Source organism: Mchenga conophoros, linkage group LG3 (assembly GCF_057382185.1).
Source record: "Mchenga conophoros isolate Kocher_MC1m ecotype Shallow Benthic linkage group LG3, M_conophoros_male_GT1.1, whole genome shotgun sequence".
NCBI lineage: Eukaryota > Metazoa > Chordata > Actinopteri > Cichliformes > Cichlidae > Mchenga > Mchenga conophoros.
In genome coordinates, this window is record NC_140528.1 from 67,707,622 (window position 1) to 67,726,639 (window position 19,018).

Below are 19,018 nucleotides of genomic sequence, written 5' to 3' on the forward strand. Positions count from 1 at the left end.
ACTCCCCTTGCTTCTTTCCAGCTGTTTTTAAAGAAACAACCATCCATCACCAGCCATTTTAAAAGCTGGTGTGCGTGTGGACCTGCGCCAAGTGAACAGCTAGTGTCTGTCTTGTTCACCTGCGTGTGTCTCCCAGGTGACACATCGCATCTCGTCACAACGGTGACTCACATTCGCTCAGAGTGGTCCAAGGTTTGAGGAGCGGGAACACGAGGAGAAGCACTTGGCTACAAACCCAGTGACTTACTGTTACTGTGTCTGCGCATGAATGCACTAACATGCTCAAACACACCCAAAGGTGTTTGCTCACTCTCAGGGGCACCAAACCAGGGAGCGATACTAAATGATTTAAGGAGACAGAGCTGGACAGCAGCCCTGGAACATACCGCACATTATGCTGTTGTTTTTCACTCTTAGAGCTGCTTCCAAGTGGCACTTAACTTCTGTGCATGTGCAGAAACCCTTTTTTTGGCCTGCCACATCACATTTCGCCCAACCAGCTGTGTGAAGTCTTTTGGAAAGACTGTGGTGCTCATGATTAACTGACTGATAAGAGGAAGCGGAACAACCAAGTAAAGAAAGGTCACACCGCTGTTGGGAACAAGGCTCCGGTCTCCGGTGCTCCACTTGTGCTTTTCCGGAGTCTGTTTTGTTCTGGTGTGAGCTGGATGCCCTGCAGGCTGCCTTAAATGGGTCGGCACGAGCCGTCAGAGCCTGAATCATCCTCGAGACCTGCAGCTGTAAGTAAGTCACATAGAAGCTGATTATTTAATGTATGAGGATAATGTATTTAATTTGGTGTTTGCATTCATTGTAACTTGCTCTGCCTAGGCTTAGGAATCAGCCAAGCATAAGGTAAAGGAGCTGTTTTGTTTTTTAATCTCATTGTGAATTTGTCTGTATAACTGGCTGCTAAAAGATTTAATCTTTTCTTTGTTTCCATTACTTATGATATGGATCCATGTAGACATCTTAAAGGTTAGTAATATGCTTAAACTCCTATATAAAAATGTAGCCATGGATATTATACATCCGCATGCCTTTTTTCTTCTTGTGTGGGTCCATAATTCAAAAGCATTTGTGCAGCTCAGAGCAACAGACATACTGTTCATCATATAGGTTCAGAGAAATGCTTCAACACCGAGACTGAGAAGGGAGAGAAAAATATATGGTTCAGCGTCTCCCCCCCACCCCCCAATCCACCCACCTCACAAGAACAGCACAGTAATCAATTCCGTTTAGTACAAATCCAATGCACTTAAACTTCCAGCACGAATAACCAGAGGCTGCAGAGCAGAGGTACATTTATCGATAAAGCAATTAATTCAAACCACTCCTCCTCTTTCTCCTTCTCCTCTGGCTGCTGCCTGCCCCATGTTTGGGAAAAGGGGGCTTTCAGGTACCTGTTACTCCAAAAAAAAAAAAAAAAAAAAGTAATATAGCATTTAATTAAAAGGTTCATTTAAGGCCATAAAGTTGGGCTAAGTTATAAGATATGGTGGAAAAAAAGTCAAAATACAATGACGAGATGTTACAATAGAATTAATTTAAATAGGCACTTAAACTTTACTTGACGTCTACTGGGTTAAAAAAAATAAAAATAAAAGACTACCACTAAGGGCTTCTGGGTAAATGTAACGTCGCTGCTCGTTACTTTATTTGCGTCGTGACTGTTTTAAAGAGTTGTAACGTCATTTACGGCAGCACACTGCTGACTTCGCGGTCCACTGCAATCTTAATAGAGACTGAGGGAGCACCAGCCCGTCCACTGGAGTGGAGGGAGACAGTGGAAAAAGAGCATCCAGCAGAGCTTCTCTCGTCTGTCACCGCCGTCAAGTCAGACGTTAAAAGCTGGGGCACTACCGGAATTGAAGTTGTCACTTTCAACATAAAAGCGCAACTTCACTGAACGAAGGTTAGGTGAGTACTGAGCTGAAGGCTGTGCATATTTCTTTGCTTAACAAACATACGATATGGGAAATAATTATATCCCTAGGTTTAACGAAGTCTAAACTTCTTGGTAGACCCTTGAAAAGCGACATGATCAAAAGCTGTAGCTTTATTTTGAAAATATCCACCGGTAGCCGCGCTCTTATTTTGTCCGGCTTCGCGCTCCCTGTGCCTCTCAGAGCTCGGTCGGCTCGCAGAGACAGCAGGATGCCAAAGGGAGCACTCCGGCACACGGCGTCCGTTTTACCGTCTCCCCACGTCGTCTCTCAGTCACGGCAACTCTGATGGGCGTTTTTATCTTGCCTTTACCGCCCTCGACGCTTGGATATTTTCGGAAGCCACGAAATGAAGCGAATGAATGTGAGCAACAAGAAGTATCCTGTTGTTGTGCCTGTCTCCAGCATCACTAGTAGTCAAGTACTCTCTGTGGATGCGGTGCCCCTAAGTGGTTGTAGTTGTCTGATTCTTAAGAGGATTTGATGTAGTGATCAGTAGTGGACTACCCAACTTTTTTCCCCCTCCCGCCTTTTTGTTGTCTATTTTTTTCTTTTTGAGGTTTTCCGTCTTTGAAACAAAGATTTCAGGATAGACCAACTCCGGAAAACCGGCGACTTCACATCTGCTCCCGGCGGAATAACCATTGTTAGCGGTTATTCGCCTTTCACAAGCATCGTCTCTGGGGTGGGAACACGACTGATGCTTGCCTTGTTCGTCCATACGAGTTTTGTATCGTCTCGTTCTTGTTTGTCTGTTTGTCCCACAGTGGCATGAAAATTCATGAATGCGTCCAAGGACATGTATACAAATTACGCATGCACCATGACGGTAGTAGTCTGTGCGTAATATCCTATTATTATACCCCTACTACACGAATGCAATAACAAACATATTCAGTCTCATACCTGTGTTTGGAGAAGATTTGACAGATCCATCCTAACTTGATTGGTGTGTGTGAAGCATGGACGTTATGACTATGACAAGGTAGACTACTAGATCATGTTTTATAAATAGATTTTAGAGTATTTTAAGTAAGCTTAGCCACCTTAAGACTAATTAGGGTTCATGCCATACCAGTGCCTGTAAAGGTGGTCAAACTTAGTAGCAAATTATAATAATAAAATAATAGCAAACAGCTATTAGACACAGCTCCATGCCTTTGCCATAATTAACGCTCCCTGCATGCGTGCGTGTGTGTGGATGGATCAGGTGAATCTGCGCGCAAACATGCATGTGTTTTCCATGTGCCTGCCTGTGGGTCCCTGGCCGTGCTAACATGCCCTCCTCCCTCCCTCCTTTCTGTGCGTGTGTACAGCCACGCTGGAAGTCGCCTCCTATGTGGCCGTCGGGAGTGGGGAGCAGGCAGCCCTGCCCGCGGGAGTCTGCGCTGCGCAGGGCGGCCATCAGCGGCAACATCAACGCCCTGCCGCCGCACCACGTCCCCACCGGCCGCAGCGTCCGGGTCTTCATCTGTGCCAACCCCGACGGTAAGAGTGTCAGCGTGACACCCCCCCCTCTCTGCCTTCCTACCCACCACTCCTTCCTCCTCCTCCTCTACCTCTCCCTCTTTTGAAGCCCGTGCACCCTCACAGTGACACAATGCTCTCGAGTATTTCACCATATTCTTCATGTCTGGAGCCGTACTCTGGCTTAAAAAGAATTTCTGGGTGAAATCAGCCACGCTCATTTCAAGACAGCGTCTCAAAAGTGCAGCAAGAGGCTCGTGCAGCTCCGCCGCTTTGAAGCTCGGGGTCCTGTGATCCACTATTGATTCAGGTCTCCTTTGGAAAGACGGGTCAGGACTCTCAGATTGAGCCACAAGCTGCGACATTTAAAGACCGGCTTACTTTAGCGGCTGGCGACGTCTCAGATGAGGTTACATTAGACCATGTGACAACTTTGACTCAAGTGAAATTGTGTATGTCACTGATGCAATATAGAGCAGACTGCTTTCAACCTAGCAGAGTGCAAGACAGTCGGGTCGTGAGGGAGACACCCAGTTGCAGCTCTGTATTTGAATATGCCCTTTGGGTAAGGGGGTAAAAATAGGCTCTGCAAAACTGGAGTAAACAAGGCAAGGGAAGTAGAGTAGGCTACGAGAGAAAGGGATGGAGGGAGAGTGGAGGAGGAGGAGAGAAGCAGGGCACGCCAAGGATTTAAAAAGAGAGTTTGCCTTTGTCGATACGTCACTGTCATTTGCCTTCCCTCACTGAGCAAAATTGCTCTGGACCCCAGAAAAACCTGAATGAGCTGACCCTGGATTATTGCACTGTAATGGCCTCTCACCGCTGAAAAGTCTGGCATTGTTTAGCCACCTGTAGCTGAGTCAGATGTTTAAACCGTACCGCCTCAGCACGAATTTAACGCTCCAGTCTACACGTGGATTGAAAATAAGGACGAGGGGGACGTTCCGAGGAGTTCTTTTCACACCGATCGCACTAATGGAAAGACCCGCATCTCAGCCCGAGGCACGAAGACAGCTAATTATGAGCTGCTGTTTTGAGATGCCTGGTATCCAGCTTCTACTAATGAAGCCGTAGAGGTGCAGAGGCACAGCCGATTCTCCCTCAGCCTCACCTCGGTCAAATAAAACAGCAGTTCTGTGCGTTTCTTTTGGTTTCTTTGGTCAGAGGTCAGGCAATTAGCCACATTATCACTTACATAACACGCTCGCACTGTTCTCAGGTACTTTCCCATACTTTTAAACTTTCTTGTTTATGTCTGCAGGCGCTGCATGCAAGGAAAGCATAAAAGAAAGGCTGTTATTAGTGGATGTCACCCAGGTCAGCCCACAGCCTGACTGCAGAGCTTCTTTCTGCATGTTCACTAGAGGGGGCTATCCATGCATTTATTTACTGCACTTCACACAACTGTACGTGCATTCAGACAGCTGTTGTGCATTATTGCACATCGACATCACACTTTTACGTCATTTTTCCACAACTCATCATGTAGTGAAAAAGCAAGTCGGGATTGAGGCTGGAAACTCAGACAAAGGTCAAGTTTGCAGCCCTTTGTCTGAGCTGCATTCAGATATGGGAAGATGAGCTCTGCTTCCACATGCAGGAGTTGATGGTCAGGTGGACTCACTCAATCTTTCCCTTGGTAACAGTTGGCGAAATATATGCTGCATATAACCCAATAGATTTACTATGTGTAACGTCAGACACTAGAAAGGGGAACAGCGCTGTTGGAAGTGATCACCTCGCTGTCGTAAAAGTGTAACTGCTTGGTTTTATTGCGCCTGATGATCCGGGGATCTCTGCTTTGACTTATATATATACACAGACACACACGCTTGCAACGTGTGTTTCGGTGTAGGCTCTGCTGAATACAATGACCCTGATGCACCTTAATCAGAAAGCCACAGATGACCGCAGAGCACGGTCTCCGGTGCGTTCGCCCTCGCGGACCTCTGCTGTGTTTGTTTACATCGCCTAAAAAGGGGCACGACACTCAATTTGAGCAGTAATTTAAAAAAAGAGCACAAGATCACTGCAGAAAGTTTACTCGCCAGTGCGGCGATACAGACTCTATAGAGGCATTCGCGTCCTTGCCACAGTGTACAGCAAAGAAATCCCTCCATCAAGGCTACAGCATGTCACCACAGAGACCACTAATTATATTACATTTCACCTTGCAATTATTCCCAGTGTTCCAGCTGGCTCTATTTAACTTTCTTTTCAGCTTGTTTTGTGGCTTCTGAGCGCAGATTTCCTTTAAAAAAAATCATCCCTAATTCTCTCCTAATTTTTTGGGATTGTGTCTGGTGAAAGAAAACAAAAGAGAGAGAGTGGGAGGGAGGGATCGGCAGGCAGGAGCTGCAGGGAGATGGCAGGCGGAGAGCGTGGCTTTTGTTCAGTGAACTGCTCCTCCTGGGCCCGGCAAGTGCCGGAGTTTCGGGACGAGCCCAACCCCATTATGCGGCGAGTTTATGACACGTGCCGCCGAGGCGGTTTTTACCCTCTTGTGGCGTCTGCTTTCCTCCTGAGGGTAGAAAGGAAGCTCACACCGACTAGTTTGGCAGCAGCTTTCAGTGACCTCTTCTCTGAATTTTCCAGAGTGCTGCGGAGCAGTTCGGCAACCTCCCTCCGGGAACGTTGTTCTGACAAATTCTGCAGCTGCCCTGTCATACCCGTCTAACTCCCTGGGTGTTGGAGCCATTTCATGGAACGCACTGTAAAATATTTTGTCAGGAGTGACAGCGATGAAAGGAAGCAACGTGCTCCCATAATTCCTGGAAAACAGATGCGACTTGTAATCGGTTTATATTAAATAAGCCAATCGTTGTCTTTGTGTGTGAATGCGCACATAAACTGCACTTCAGAGACAGAGACGGGGCGCTTTTCAATCTCATATTGAAACTAGCACGCCCCAGTAAATGTTTTTTTGTGCGTCTTGAGAGACATTTTAAATTTGCTAATGGTTTCTGAGTCAGATTGACTTCCAGTTATTTAAACTTACTGATGGACTAAGTAGAGAAAGGCAACTTTCCAAACTGATCAAAGTAAAAGGAGGAAAGGAAAAAAGACACTTTAAAAGACGGGAACATCTTTTACAGTAATTTGTATTTGTGAATACAGTTGAAAACCGTAAATGTTGGTGCTTTGTTACACTTTTTTTTTTTTTTTTTTGATTGAAGTCCGACTCGACTCGCAAAATCAGGATGGATCACGTCCCACTACCTCATCAACCTCACAGTCAACCTTAAATACTGCTGCGACTTGAATGAGGTGGCTGATCAGACTTTGGACAGTTCCATGCTGCCGTGTGTAAAGACTCAGTTCTGTAACATTTGAATTCAAGGCATCAAATACATTGTGAAAAAAAATTCTACATTTTTCAATTTCGAATTTTATGATTTTGCAAAAAAATTCCTCCTGAAAAAACATGCAGGGGCCAAAAACAGAGTCGACATCAAGTGATGATGAGCAGGTCCTGATGTTTCTAAGCAAGCAAAGGAAAAAACTGAGATTCTGGGTTCATCCAGTAATCAGGAGAAGGCAGCAGCAGGGAGAATTTCATGGTTTGATCCAGGAGTTGAAGCTGTATCACGGCCGCTTTTGTACATATTTCGGGATGTCAGCGGAGCATGGCGCAGGTTTCCATGACCTCCCTTTGGTGTAAAGTGTAGGTAACACAGTACCTTTTGTCTATATAGTGTGCTTGTTTTCCAGGTTTATGTGGCTGACAGCAGTGTTAAAGTTCAGCAACATGACAGACGATCCTGAAATGATTAATCACCTGCAGCCAGCGTTCATCCTCAGGATAGCTGTCACAGTAGCATCCATGCATGCAAAGGGGGCTGGAGTCACATACATAAACTACAAAGCAGAAATGGAAACGTGGAGAAAAGCCTGCAGCTCCAACACTTATTTAGCATCTACTTTACCTTAAGTTCATTTACAGTAATAAATCGTTTATGGGTTATTTTAATTGGTGAGTCTAAATGTACAGCAGGTGTGAATATGAGCGTCTGTCTCTCTGTTAGTCCTGTAACAGATTGGCGACCTGTCCAGGGTGTAACCCCCTCCCACGGCCCAACCACCATGACTCTGAACTGGATCGTTTCCGTAGTTACGTTGTCCTATCATCCCGTGTTAGACTGCCAATAACTGACACACTGGGGCAGGTCCGGGGAGGGTTTAATTGGCACTGCGCACCCTCCATAAAGCAGACTCTCCACACAGCAGGAGCAAGAGGAGGCGCACACCTGGGAGCTTAATTTGTTCCATGATGATGAGCCTCATTCACAGACACGGTTGAACAATTTAGCGTGCCAAAATTAGTAATGATCAATGGCGGGATATCATATAGACATAATATTTGCCTTTTTGCTCCTTTATACTTGTTTTTTTCTGTAAGCCTATAGTTCTGCTGACCTGTTCGGTCACCAGGAGTGGAGCCTGCAGCTTAAGATGACTCAACACAGAGATGCTTGACCCCTCTCTCCTCAGACACAGCCGAGTCTTTCACCAACAAATACAAACACCTGGTAGAAAAACAGTTGATGAGAGGAGATAAACCAGTGTCTCTGCACGCACACGGTTACATTAAGTTCTAACTGAAAGTCAAATGAAGAGATGGAGACACTCTTTCTCTGATTTCTCTGGTTTTATTTGGAGTTTTATGCAGAGATACTGACACGAGGTAGATTGCTTTTAATATGACTCTTATAATTATTTTAATATAGCTTTAATGGAACTGATAGAAAAACATCACCTTGATTGGGAAGCTGCTGGCGATCCTGTGACCATCGTCAGTCCATGAGGTCATGGTCCAGCTGCACATACAAAGCTTACACTCTGCATAGAATAGCAAACCTAGCTGTTGGTCTTCCTCTATAGTTCCTTCAAGCACTCAGTAAATATACTGCAGTTGTCTTCACAAAGGTCATACTGCATGCAAGTCGCCTAAAACGGATACTTTCAGGATTCAAATGAATGCTAAGATTAGAAAATGTTGGTATAAAGTAGATGTAAACACTGTAAGCCAGAATAAATGAGTCTGAATAAACAGTACTTTAAAAATCCAAAGCAAATGTAATACGAGCCCAATAGGCGTCTGATTGCACATTATATAAAAGGAGCGTCGACATCCTCCACATCTGCTGATGTTACGAAACAAGAAAAAACATCCAGGAAGTCATCTCCACCTACTAACATGTGGAGCGCCACGATAACTCAGGAAACCTTACCCCGTCCGCCATGGATAAAATGCATAATAATGCAACCTGGCTCTATTTTTAGAGGGTCACAGAGGGTTTCCACTTGAAATTACTGTGACTAAAATGTTTGGAGCATTTGTTGTGCTTCATTTTTGTTGTCTAAAATTTTTTGGTAATTTTTCAGATGAGACTGAAACAGGTGCACTAACATTAGAAATTTGTGACTCATTGGTATAAAAGGTGTTTATTTGCGCTGTAATTCACACGCGAATGGAACTCTGGGCCGGCTGATCTGAGCCCAGTGTTGGTAATTTCGACAGCTTTTCAGTCTTTGGGGCTGAATTTCTGGGTATTTTTCAGCCCTGGGGCTTAAGGGGTTAACCAGAGAGCTGAGTGAGTCTCAGTGAGGAGGCAAGATATTAGTCTGAAACTTCCATGAATTACAAGGTAGCATGCCGTGTCCATGGTTACTGCCATCTTCTACAGGGAGGAGAGCCTGTGAGATGTTGAAATTCTCCGCTCGTTGCGGCTCGCTGCAACATAGCTGTAAAAGGTTGTGCATTTAAGGCACGAATGCGAACATGTCAAGCCCTAACTGCCCCACACGAGTGGCTTTTGAGTGAACAGCTGCAAGCACAGATGTTACAAAATGAACATTTTCATGTTTGGTAGACCGGTTGTGCGTGCGGTCACTGTTGTGGATGTTAAATCAAATGCAAATTAAGTTGCTGGCAGAGAGACCGTGGGGAGTCCTCTAGTCACGGTTACATGCAATACCGAGGTACCATCCATTACTGTACTTTGCTGTTTTCCCTGGATGCGCGTCATCAAGCGCGAGTGGAGGGGCCGCGGTAACCTCTGGCGGGTTTTCCTACATCCCGATTCGGTCTCCTTGTGCTCAGGAAATGCAGGAACATCTGGCCTTTATGGATGGCCGATTTACACAGCCACAATTTGCCTTCAGTATCTTCCAGGTCACTCGGTATTGATTTGCTCACTGGCTATGCGTTTACTTTTCCACACAAATGCTTTCATGTTTTAGCCCAGTGCATCACCATCCAGTCGAAGTCTAAGTGTAAACCCTAAACCGCAGTTTGTTGTGTCTCTCGTCTGTGTTCGTTTCATTACGTCCAAATAGACAATCCACAGTATCATCCTAGAAAACATCTGTTCTTCAGTTTTTATCTGACTCCAACTTTTGGTCATTATTCACAACATACAGTCGAACTAAACTGTCCAACTAAAAACGTCATAAATTGACTTTTCAGAAACTCATGATGTCATCAGAGAACAGATACTGATCAGCCCAATCAGTGACCTTAATGCGGTATGATGATATTCTACGCAGACTTTATTTTGTTAAAGAAGAATTAAAGTGAAGATATGTGCAGATGTGCATGATTGTTATGAATCCCCATCTTGTTCATGTATGCATATGACCGAGAGGGCGTTTTTGAATTGCTTTGTGAAAATGTAAACCCCATAAAATTCTAAGGTTTTACATATTAGAAGATAATAATAAAAACACGTGATCCTTAACAGATCCATCCATCTTCTTCCGCTTAACCCCTCAGGGTCACGGGGGTGCTGGGTACGCCCTGGTTAGGTCACCGTTCTGTTTCGTGCCATGTCATTATTTATTTACATTATAAGATTCGGTTACTTGTAAAACCCCCTAAATGGCCTGTATTTGTATAGCGCTTTACTTAGTCCCTATGGACCCCAAAGCGCTTTACACTACATCCAGTCATCCACCCATTCACTCACACATTCACACACTGGTGATGGCAAGCTACATTGTAGCCACAGCTGTCCTGGGGCGCACTGACAGAGGCGAGGCTGCCGGACACTGGCGCCAACGGGCCCTCTGACCGCCACCAGTAGGCAACGGGTGAAGTGTCTTACCCAAGGACACAACGACCGAGACTGTTGGAGCTGGGGCTCAAACCGGCAACCTTCCGATTACAAGACGAACTGCCAACTCTTGAGCCACGATCGCCCGTTGTTCCACAAGTCTTGTGCTTTAGCGGCAATAGTTTGAATTAAGAGTTCTGTATGACTTTAATCAGCCTCTTTCACCATTACAGGGGAATTCTAGCTCACTCTTCTTTACTGTGTTCTTCAGACCATTGAAGTTTGTGGTTAAGCATTTCAGTCGTCTTGAGGACTTTGATTGGAGCATAGCAGCAGCTTGCAACTGTGCTTTGGGTCATTGTCCTGCTGTATGACCCAGTTTTGGACAAACTTTACCTGCTGCAAAGATGGCAGAAGACTCTGGAGTACTTTGGTAATCAGACAAATTCATGGTCGACTCAAAGCCCATGGAGGTAAAACAAGCGCAAATCATGACCCCTCCACCACCGTGCTTCACAGTTGGTACGAGGTCTTTGTGCTGATATGCTGTACCTTGTTTTCACCAAACATAGCCCTGTGCATTAGGGTTAAACATTTCCACTGTGGTCTCATCTGTCTAAAGGACATTGTTCCACAAGTCTTGAGCTTTGTTGAGATGCAACTTTGCAAAGCTAAGCCATGCTGCCATGCTCTCTTTAGAGAGAAGAGGCTTTCACCTGGCAGCATCTCCAAACAAAGGATACTTAATATCACTACTTTTTAAAAACTACTCTAGTGTAGTTTAAAAATATATACAAATGGAGCTGGAAATGAGCGTATTAGGTCAGCCTGCAGAACCAAAGATGACAAAAAAGGACCGTAATTGTCTGGACTGTGTCTGTCAGACTTTCTTTCTCTGCTCCAGTACAGTGGAGGTGAATGGAAGCACTGATGCATTGTAGATCCTCCAGAGCAGCAGTGAGTCTGAGTTTCTCCTGAATATATTAAATTCCACTGACCTCTGTGGTATCCGGCAGAAATCTGAGCGACAGACTAAACCTGGCCCTTAAACCCTTAAATCACATCAGAAACGCACACACAGACACACACAGTGAGGATGACCGCTCTGTCCCGCCACTCTACTGTTTGCTGAGACACCCGTCTTGTGGACAACGCTCTCTCTCTTTTAATCAAAGATCCCCAAAGCAGTTGTGTATACCGAGTGCCTCTGGAGTGAAGCTTGATGAGAGCAGAGTGATTGCTTTGTCAGAGCCTTGTTGATGAGACTCAGAGAGGGCAGCTGTAGAGTGATCGCCATCTGGGGGAATGAGTGACCAGCAGAAGCAATGTCAAGCATAACCAACTATAGAGGGAAATGTGGAGATTTTAATACCGAGCGTTGCAGCTTTCCAAAGTGTGGCTTTTGTATCATTTTTCAATCAAGCCAGTTGGGCGTTTGACGGTTGTTTGGACAAAACAAGCAATCTGACGCCATCATTTTGGACTTCTGATGGATATTCCTGTTATTTTCTTTTTTTTTTTAAATGCTTAAAATAAGTCAGGATGAAACAAATGATAAAAAAAGAGCAGGGAAAGCGTCGGGGACATTTGGCTGCTTTTCTCTGTTCAACTGACTGCCCATTCGTTACCCAAAAGGACAAGGGAGAGGGAGGAGGAGAGGGGAGAAAGGGAAGCTAGAAAGGAAAATAAAGCAAGTTGACAGGACATATGTGAAAGGAAAGATAGATTGGTCGGTGCTATTGAAATGAGCAGATTGGAAAATTGTAGGGAGGGACACACACAAGCACACACGGAGCGAGAACGCGGGCGAGTGAAGGATCTAGTCTTTGTCCCTTTGCACGTGGGAGCGCAGACACACACATACATCAGGCTGCCATAACTCATCATCATCCCACAAAAAAAATAAATAAAAAGAAAGAAAGAGAGGAGGAGGGGGAGAGGAAGGCATCTCACTGTTATCAGCACAAAAACAAACAACAACACAGTTTAGTCTGTCAGGTCGAGCGAGATGCAGATTTGGATTGGACTTCTGCGTCGTCCCGAGCACACGACAGGCCAAAATCCTCAAATTCTGCTGTTTTCCCTCTGCTGTGACCCCCCCAATCCGTGTCAGTGTAAACTATTACACGTTTATTGTTGTCAAACGTATCGCTGATGGAATGAGATGAGCGCTCCTTTGATGCAGCAACTGCCATTTATTTAATTTGCATACGATTACAGCCGTTCGGTTTTTCGAGCTGACATTTTGCTGGGTTAGCTGTGGGCAGATACATGTACGGTCACGGCCCGAAGCCTTACTAAAGATAGATGAGAGATAGATACGTCAGACTAAATTTGTGGGCTCCTCTACTCGTGCTGCATATGACACAGTTAGCAGCTGAAGGGCTGTTTACCCGCCATGTGTGCGCGCGTGCCCGCATGTGCGCGCGTGTTCGAGCCGGCTACTCGGTCACACAGGGCCTCTCTGTTGGGCATATTCTGTTTTTAACTATCCGTCCACACCCTTCAGATAAAGAGAGGGAGAAAGAGGCCGGGACTGTCCAAATGAATTACAGCAACCATTTGGTAGATAGTGAAAAAGAGGGGAGAGGAGGAAAGAAAGTGGGACACAAAAACAAGCCGTTGGGCACTCGCTCTGTGACACTGACTGTCCAATATGATCACTGCCTGTGTAATTCTGGATAATCCCACATTCTTCAAGAGTGTGAACACTGCCGGCTCTTCTAGCTAATCATGTTTTTATAGGTGTAAAAACAAAAGAAAGGTGAGGTACACATTTGAGAGTTACATACACATTGACACACTGGCTGAATTTGAGCTGACAGGTGAAACTATCAGTCCCAGTGTGAGGTTTATACCACAGCTGCCTGAAATTAACAGTACTGGAAATAACTGAAATCATCTTTTGTTTCTGTAATGATTAATCCAGCAGTATGCACAAGCTCTGTAAATTAAATGATGTCTTTAATGCTAAAGAACAATTCTTCTTATCAATTTAAAGACGTTTGGTTTTTTTCTTAGTTTATGAGAGATTATGACAGCTGGTCTAATAAATTTGTTAAGCCCTGCATAGACTGTATATAAAAGATGGACATAAGCTCAGGAGGGAATCTGGCTGATTTTAAGGATACGATGAACCCGTGTACATTAGCTGCTTGTTGTTGACTAGGTGACCACGCCCCCGAGAAAACTTACTGTTTCCTCTAAATGTGAACATAGCATGAACATCATGTTTGAGTAAAGACTTCAAAATATGAAGGAAAATGTTTACTCAGCTCAAACATCAAATGAAAACTCTTTTTTTGTCAGACTTATATTGACTGACTTGTTTGTGTAAGCAGAGCAGTCGCCCCCTGCTGGCCGTAGGAAAAAGCGGCGATTTAGCAGAGCGTTCTCATTCCCGACGCGTAACATGCCGACAATTTGTCACGTCCCGAGGCGTCCCATGGGAAGGCGAAAGGTAACCGCGTCCCTATGATACGCGTGCCGTGTATTCCAGCCCTAACCCTAACCATGACCTGAAAGGTGTTAGGTAGTGTTTTCCAAAGCAATTAAAGTAAAATACATGTACACGTGCAAATTGAGTCCAAACGGTTCTCATGTTTCCTCCTTTTTCCCAACGTTTGGATGGCTGAAAGCGTAACATCCCGAAAATTTGTCACATAGCGCAATATGTTACGTGTCGCGTCTAAGGATCTTAAATGGATTAGCTTCAATTTTCAGACTCAGATGCTAAATTGCTAAAGCGACACCTAATATGTAGATTTTTGAGTACTTTGAAAGCTGCTGAATCCTTACGTCTGTGAAAGCATTTTGTCAGCTGTGTAAAGGACAGTCGCAAAACTTGTGACCTTGGTGACCCTTGGTTGGCATCAAACAGAAGCAGATAACGTGATTGCAAAATTGTTCCTTGTTAGGGATTCTGAACTTCTGGATGAATAAAAGAGGGAATTTAAAAACATACATGACCCTCAGCTCGCAGGACGACTTGTTGAATAAGAAAAGTAACAGCCAGATTCAATTAACGTTAAATACGTATCCCTATTCTAAACTGTGGCAGCGTGGAGGCAGATTTGCAGAAATATGAATTGTTATTAAGCAGATTATAGTAATTATTAATGGCTAATTTTTTTGGATGCATTTGAGAAATAAGTGATGGTTTTCTGGAAAAATCCCCAACAATAAATTATTATTTTCACTGGCGTTTCGCAGGCGTGGAGCTCATTAGATTGCGAGTAAAAACGGTTTAATGTGCACCTCTTAATATTTTATCCATTTTTCTATTTTTAGACACAGAGGCGGAGAGGAACGCGCTGAAGGAGCACGTCTATCCCAAACTACGAGACTTCTGCAGGGAGAATTATGGAATTGAATTCCAGGTAAATGGCTGCTTTCTCCTTTCTCTTTCTTTCTAACGTTGATTTATTCTTTTTACGTTTCACCTTCTAACAGCTGCAGATTCTTGTGACTTCCAGAGCATTAGTGCTTTCATATTTACATCATAGCTTACACAGCTATAAGGTGCCCGGAGGGAACCCCGGAGCTGCTAGCAGAGGCGCCCGTCCCTTTAAGCGGACAGAAGGCCAGCAGAGATAAGGTTTCCATCGGTGAAGGCTGGCACAAATCTAGCTATGGATAAGGCAGCATGATGCAAGGGCTTTCCCTTTGTTGTTGTCAGAGGACGGCTGCATTCTCCCTGCGGTGTCCACTGATCGAGATCATTTGCATTGCAAATTAGCATCAGTGTTCACAGAAAGATCCCTATCAGAGTTTTGTTTGCTTAACAAATCCAGGTGGGCTGCCTCAGATTGTTCCTGGAAGGATTTATGGAGATTTGTTTCCGATGAGGGGGCTTATGACCCATGAATTGTTTTAGAGAACGGTAATCAACGGGGTTTCGGTAGCTAATTCTCATTTCACGCCAGGAATGTTTGGATCAAAACAGCTCCAAGCACAAACCATCTGAAAATCTTGGTACATATGTGTTCAGGTTATCTCCCCCTGTATGCATAAGAGTTGCTCAGACACTTGGGTATCGTTCATATTTCAGTGACTGTGGTACTTCCAGATCCTCTTTTAATGTTCTCATTGTCAGTGGGGTTATGGAAGCAAACTACCATGTGGCTCCATAATGAATTATCATTTGTTTTAAATGTTATCATTTCTAATCATAAAACTTAAAATGACCACCCCAGAGAAATGGATATTAAATGTGGCCTACGATTAAAAACCCATAGTACATTAAGAATTCAGTGGCTCCATGGTGTAACGGTTAAAACATTCGCCTTGCATGGGAAAGAGAAGGCACAATCCCAGCCTCAGGGGTTTGCAAGCTGGTGTACTCCTGGTGCCGGTCCCGAGCCTGGATAAATGGGATGGATGCGTCAGGGAGGGCATCTGGTGTGAAATCTGTGCCAAATCAAATATGTGGATCCATCCACTGTGGCGAACCCTTGGGAAATAAGGGAGCAGCAGAATGGACCACAGTACATAAAGAATTCAGGGGCCCTGAACAAGTTTGCACATGAATTTTAACTAAAAGAAAGTAATATGGTGTAAAGAGGAACGCATACATGATTGAAGTAGCTGAAATAGCAAGCTTAAAGCGGGATTAATGTTCAAAATTGTTAGCTAGTAGCATGTAAGCTGTTGATAAGGTTTGTTTGTATTTTTGTCTTACAGTATAGATAAAGTGAAAACTTTAGCTAAATATTCTGACAGGTAAAACAACTAGCTAACAGTATGAATACAACATTGGGAACTATTTATTAAAATGGCCAGTAATTAAAAATGTTAGCTACAAGTATTGATAAAAAACATTTAATTGTTAGCAAAACATGCTAGTTGCATATTAGCTTGTTAGCTAAAACTGTTGGATGCATGTCAACTAAAAAAAAACCCCCGATTTTTATTATTTTTATGGTTTATTGTCTTTTTAAGTTGTTTATTTACAATGGACTTATTATATACACATTAATACAATTTGAGATATAAAGGTTGTAGTGATGTACAGCAAGTTGAAATGCTCTAAAAATGGCACTACAGCATTTACTTGATTTACACTACATTTGTTTAACTTGATTTGATTTATTTGCAAAGACGGCATTTGACCATGTCACAGTTTGTAGTGAACCATAGACACGGCTCACAGCTGCGATACGTGACTGCTAATTTAGAAGCAAGCCTCTTCCAAACATGGAATGAAGACTCCTTGCCTTTAGGAAATTTGTATGTTTTAAACATCAGCTGTTATTTAGCTCACAGTCTTCTGTGATTATTGAATTCATCGGAGCACTTTTTCTCCCAAATTCTGTATTATATGTGCTCAACTGCAGACAAATTCATTACACTGTTGTAGCAAAGTACACAGCACAGTATTGGGAGAAAAACCTACATTGAATATACAGTATAATTAACCCTACGGCGAGCTGAGTAACCTTACATGAATTACACAAGTTTCCAGTATTACAAGCATCTCTGAGATGACTGGACGTGACGGAGAATTACAAGATAAAAGAAGCAAAGTGTTGCAGAGACGTTTTGGCTCCGGTACCCGTGGCCACGTGTCTGTCTGGTGATTCAGCTCGCTGTGATGCAGCATGAGCCGAAGTGATTAAGCAGAAGGCCTGGGAGTTAATACTATGACTCACTTACGCTGCTCATCCTCCTCCTCAACCAAACCCCCCACACCTCAACTTCACCCACACCATGTGAGAACACCTTGGATAAAACTGGAGCCTGATCATGATTTTTCCTAGTTGATACGATGTTGTGGCGAGGACGTCTTTCACGTGTGAAACCATACATGATTTCCACACACAGGATTTTGTAGGACGAAGACATTTTTTCCATTTCTCTTTTCTTTTGCTTTGATTTGTAATTTATGCATAATCCCGCCTCCCCTTTCACACGCGCCTCGTTTCTCCGCTGGCACACACTGACACACATGTACTATGCCAGGTTGGCGAAACCCAATTCTCCCAGGTCCCTCAGCAGTTGACTCAGTTTCTATCCAGAACCTGATGGAGGTTGGATTTGAGGAGATGCGGGGGCGGATAGGGCACGAAAATCCAGCCCAGGGGCCGAGGGCCGCGTCCTCATTCAGTCAACGCTCAACAGCAGCGGGGGGATGAGGTGCCATGATCCCTTTTTAACCATTTTTATTCCCAATGTTTCCTGCTCTCTCTCTCTCTTTCATCTCCCATGTGTATGTGTGTGTGATCACTTTTTTTACATAAATTGCCAGGGTTGTGGTCCATTTATGCTCAACACATTTGTTGCTTTTGCACCAATGTGACATCATCACGCAGCCGCGTCCATTTATAGTCACTGTTACGACATTTTGGTCCGTTTTCAAATCTTTCCCATCACCGTTGCAGATCTTCCACCAGGAGTTCGGTGCCATATGGGCATCGTATAAATGCCTGTACAGGTGGACTCGTTCACAGTCTTGCCTCAAGCTTGTCTATTTTAAAAAATAGCTACAGTAGCAAACAAGCAAGGTTACAAAAATTGAGAGATGCATGACCTGCCGGAGTGACAACAGAGCACGACTTGTGCTTGCACGCAAAGAACAAAGAAGTAGCAAAAACTGCAGTTCCTTTAATGGCCACTTGAGGCTGGCTCCGTCCACACGTAAACGGCGTTTTGGGTCACGGAGATTTTTAAAGACTCCTTGCAGGGTGGAGATTTTCGAAAACTTTTTGCGTTTAGGTATGGACGAGGAAAACGGAGAATTACTCACGCCGTTTTTTTTATGTCATGCTACACGCGATGTTATTGTTTACAGGGGTTAAATTTCTGCAATGGCGGTTAATCAGCAGTTTTTACACACTTACGCGTCACTGTCCCTCCATTTAGAAAGACAGAGGCGTCAGAGTGAACTTCGGACGTGGCTTCAACATTCAACACAGAAGCTCTCACAACCCAAATCCCGACGTCGGTTTCTAACAAAATTGACTTTTTTTGAAAATTCAATTTATGTATGCTGTGTGCATTTTGTTCATTCCAAACTAAAATACTGTCTTCAGTTAATAACATTTGAAATCATGAAGGCACTTGAAAAGTAACACAAAATTATCTGTCTTTCCAGAAAAACAAACACTTTCCAGAACTACTTAAGGTTTTGTGAGGGTACAAAACCCTGTTTACTCTTTCCATCCCAGGCTTCTAGACTTCTGATTGGCCAACATTTCATTTTTAGCCTTTACATGTGGACGGAGATATTTTTTCAAAAGTGCACATTTTTAAATTAAAAAAAAAAAAGCTAAAACGGAAAATCTCTGTTTATACAAAAACACCTGTGTTCGTGTGGACCTAGCCTTAGCTTTGCATTCATGCAGTTTATAAATGCAGCTTTTTAACCAAACTAGCTGATAAATTACTTTTCCACCCTTTCATCCATATGAGGACACTTTTCACTCCCAAACCAATGGATGACATCACAGTGCTACACCCATCCTTTATACTGTCCACCAGCAAAATAGATGGATAATAAATATATTGGTAACTTGCATCTTAATAGAGTTCTAATGTCCCTTGTTTTATATT

The 19,018-nt window shown here is 43.8% G+C and overlaps 1 protein-coding gene across 4 annotated transcripts in view; it reads left to right on the plus strand.

Annotated features, from left to right (window-relative positions):
- The first annotated feature begins 577 nt into the window (after positions 1-577).
- Positions 578-19,018, plus strand: part of nwd2 (NACHT and WD repeat domain containing 2) — a 61,273-nt gene continuing 42,832 nt past the window's right edge. The window contains exons 1-4 of one of the 4 annotated variants that reach the window (XM_085266832.1): positions 578-855; positions 968-2,310; positions 3,263-3,434; positions 14,759-14,847. In XM_085266832.1, the coding sequence (XP_085122958.1) occupies positions 2,296-2,310; positions 3,263-3,434; positions 14,759-14,847 (276 nt within the window). In that variant the 5' untranslated portion in view covers positions 578-855; positions 968-2,295. Of the gene's footprint in view, positions 2,311-2,445; positions 2,632-3,262; positions 3,435-14,758; positions 14,848-19,018 lie in introns of those variants that run through there. The other 3 variants (XM_085266831.1, XM_085266833.1, XM_085266834.1) reach the window with 3 other exon arrangements.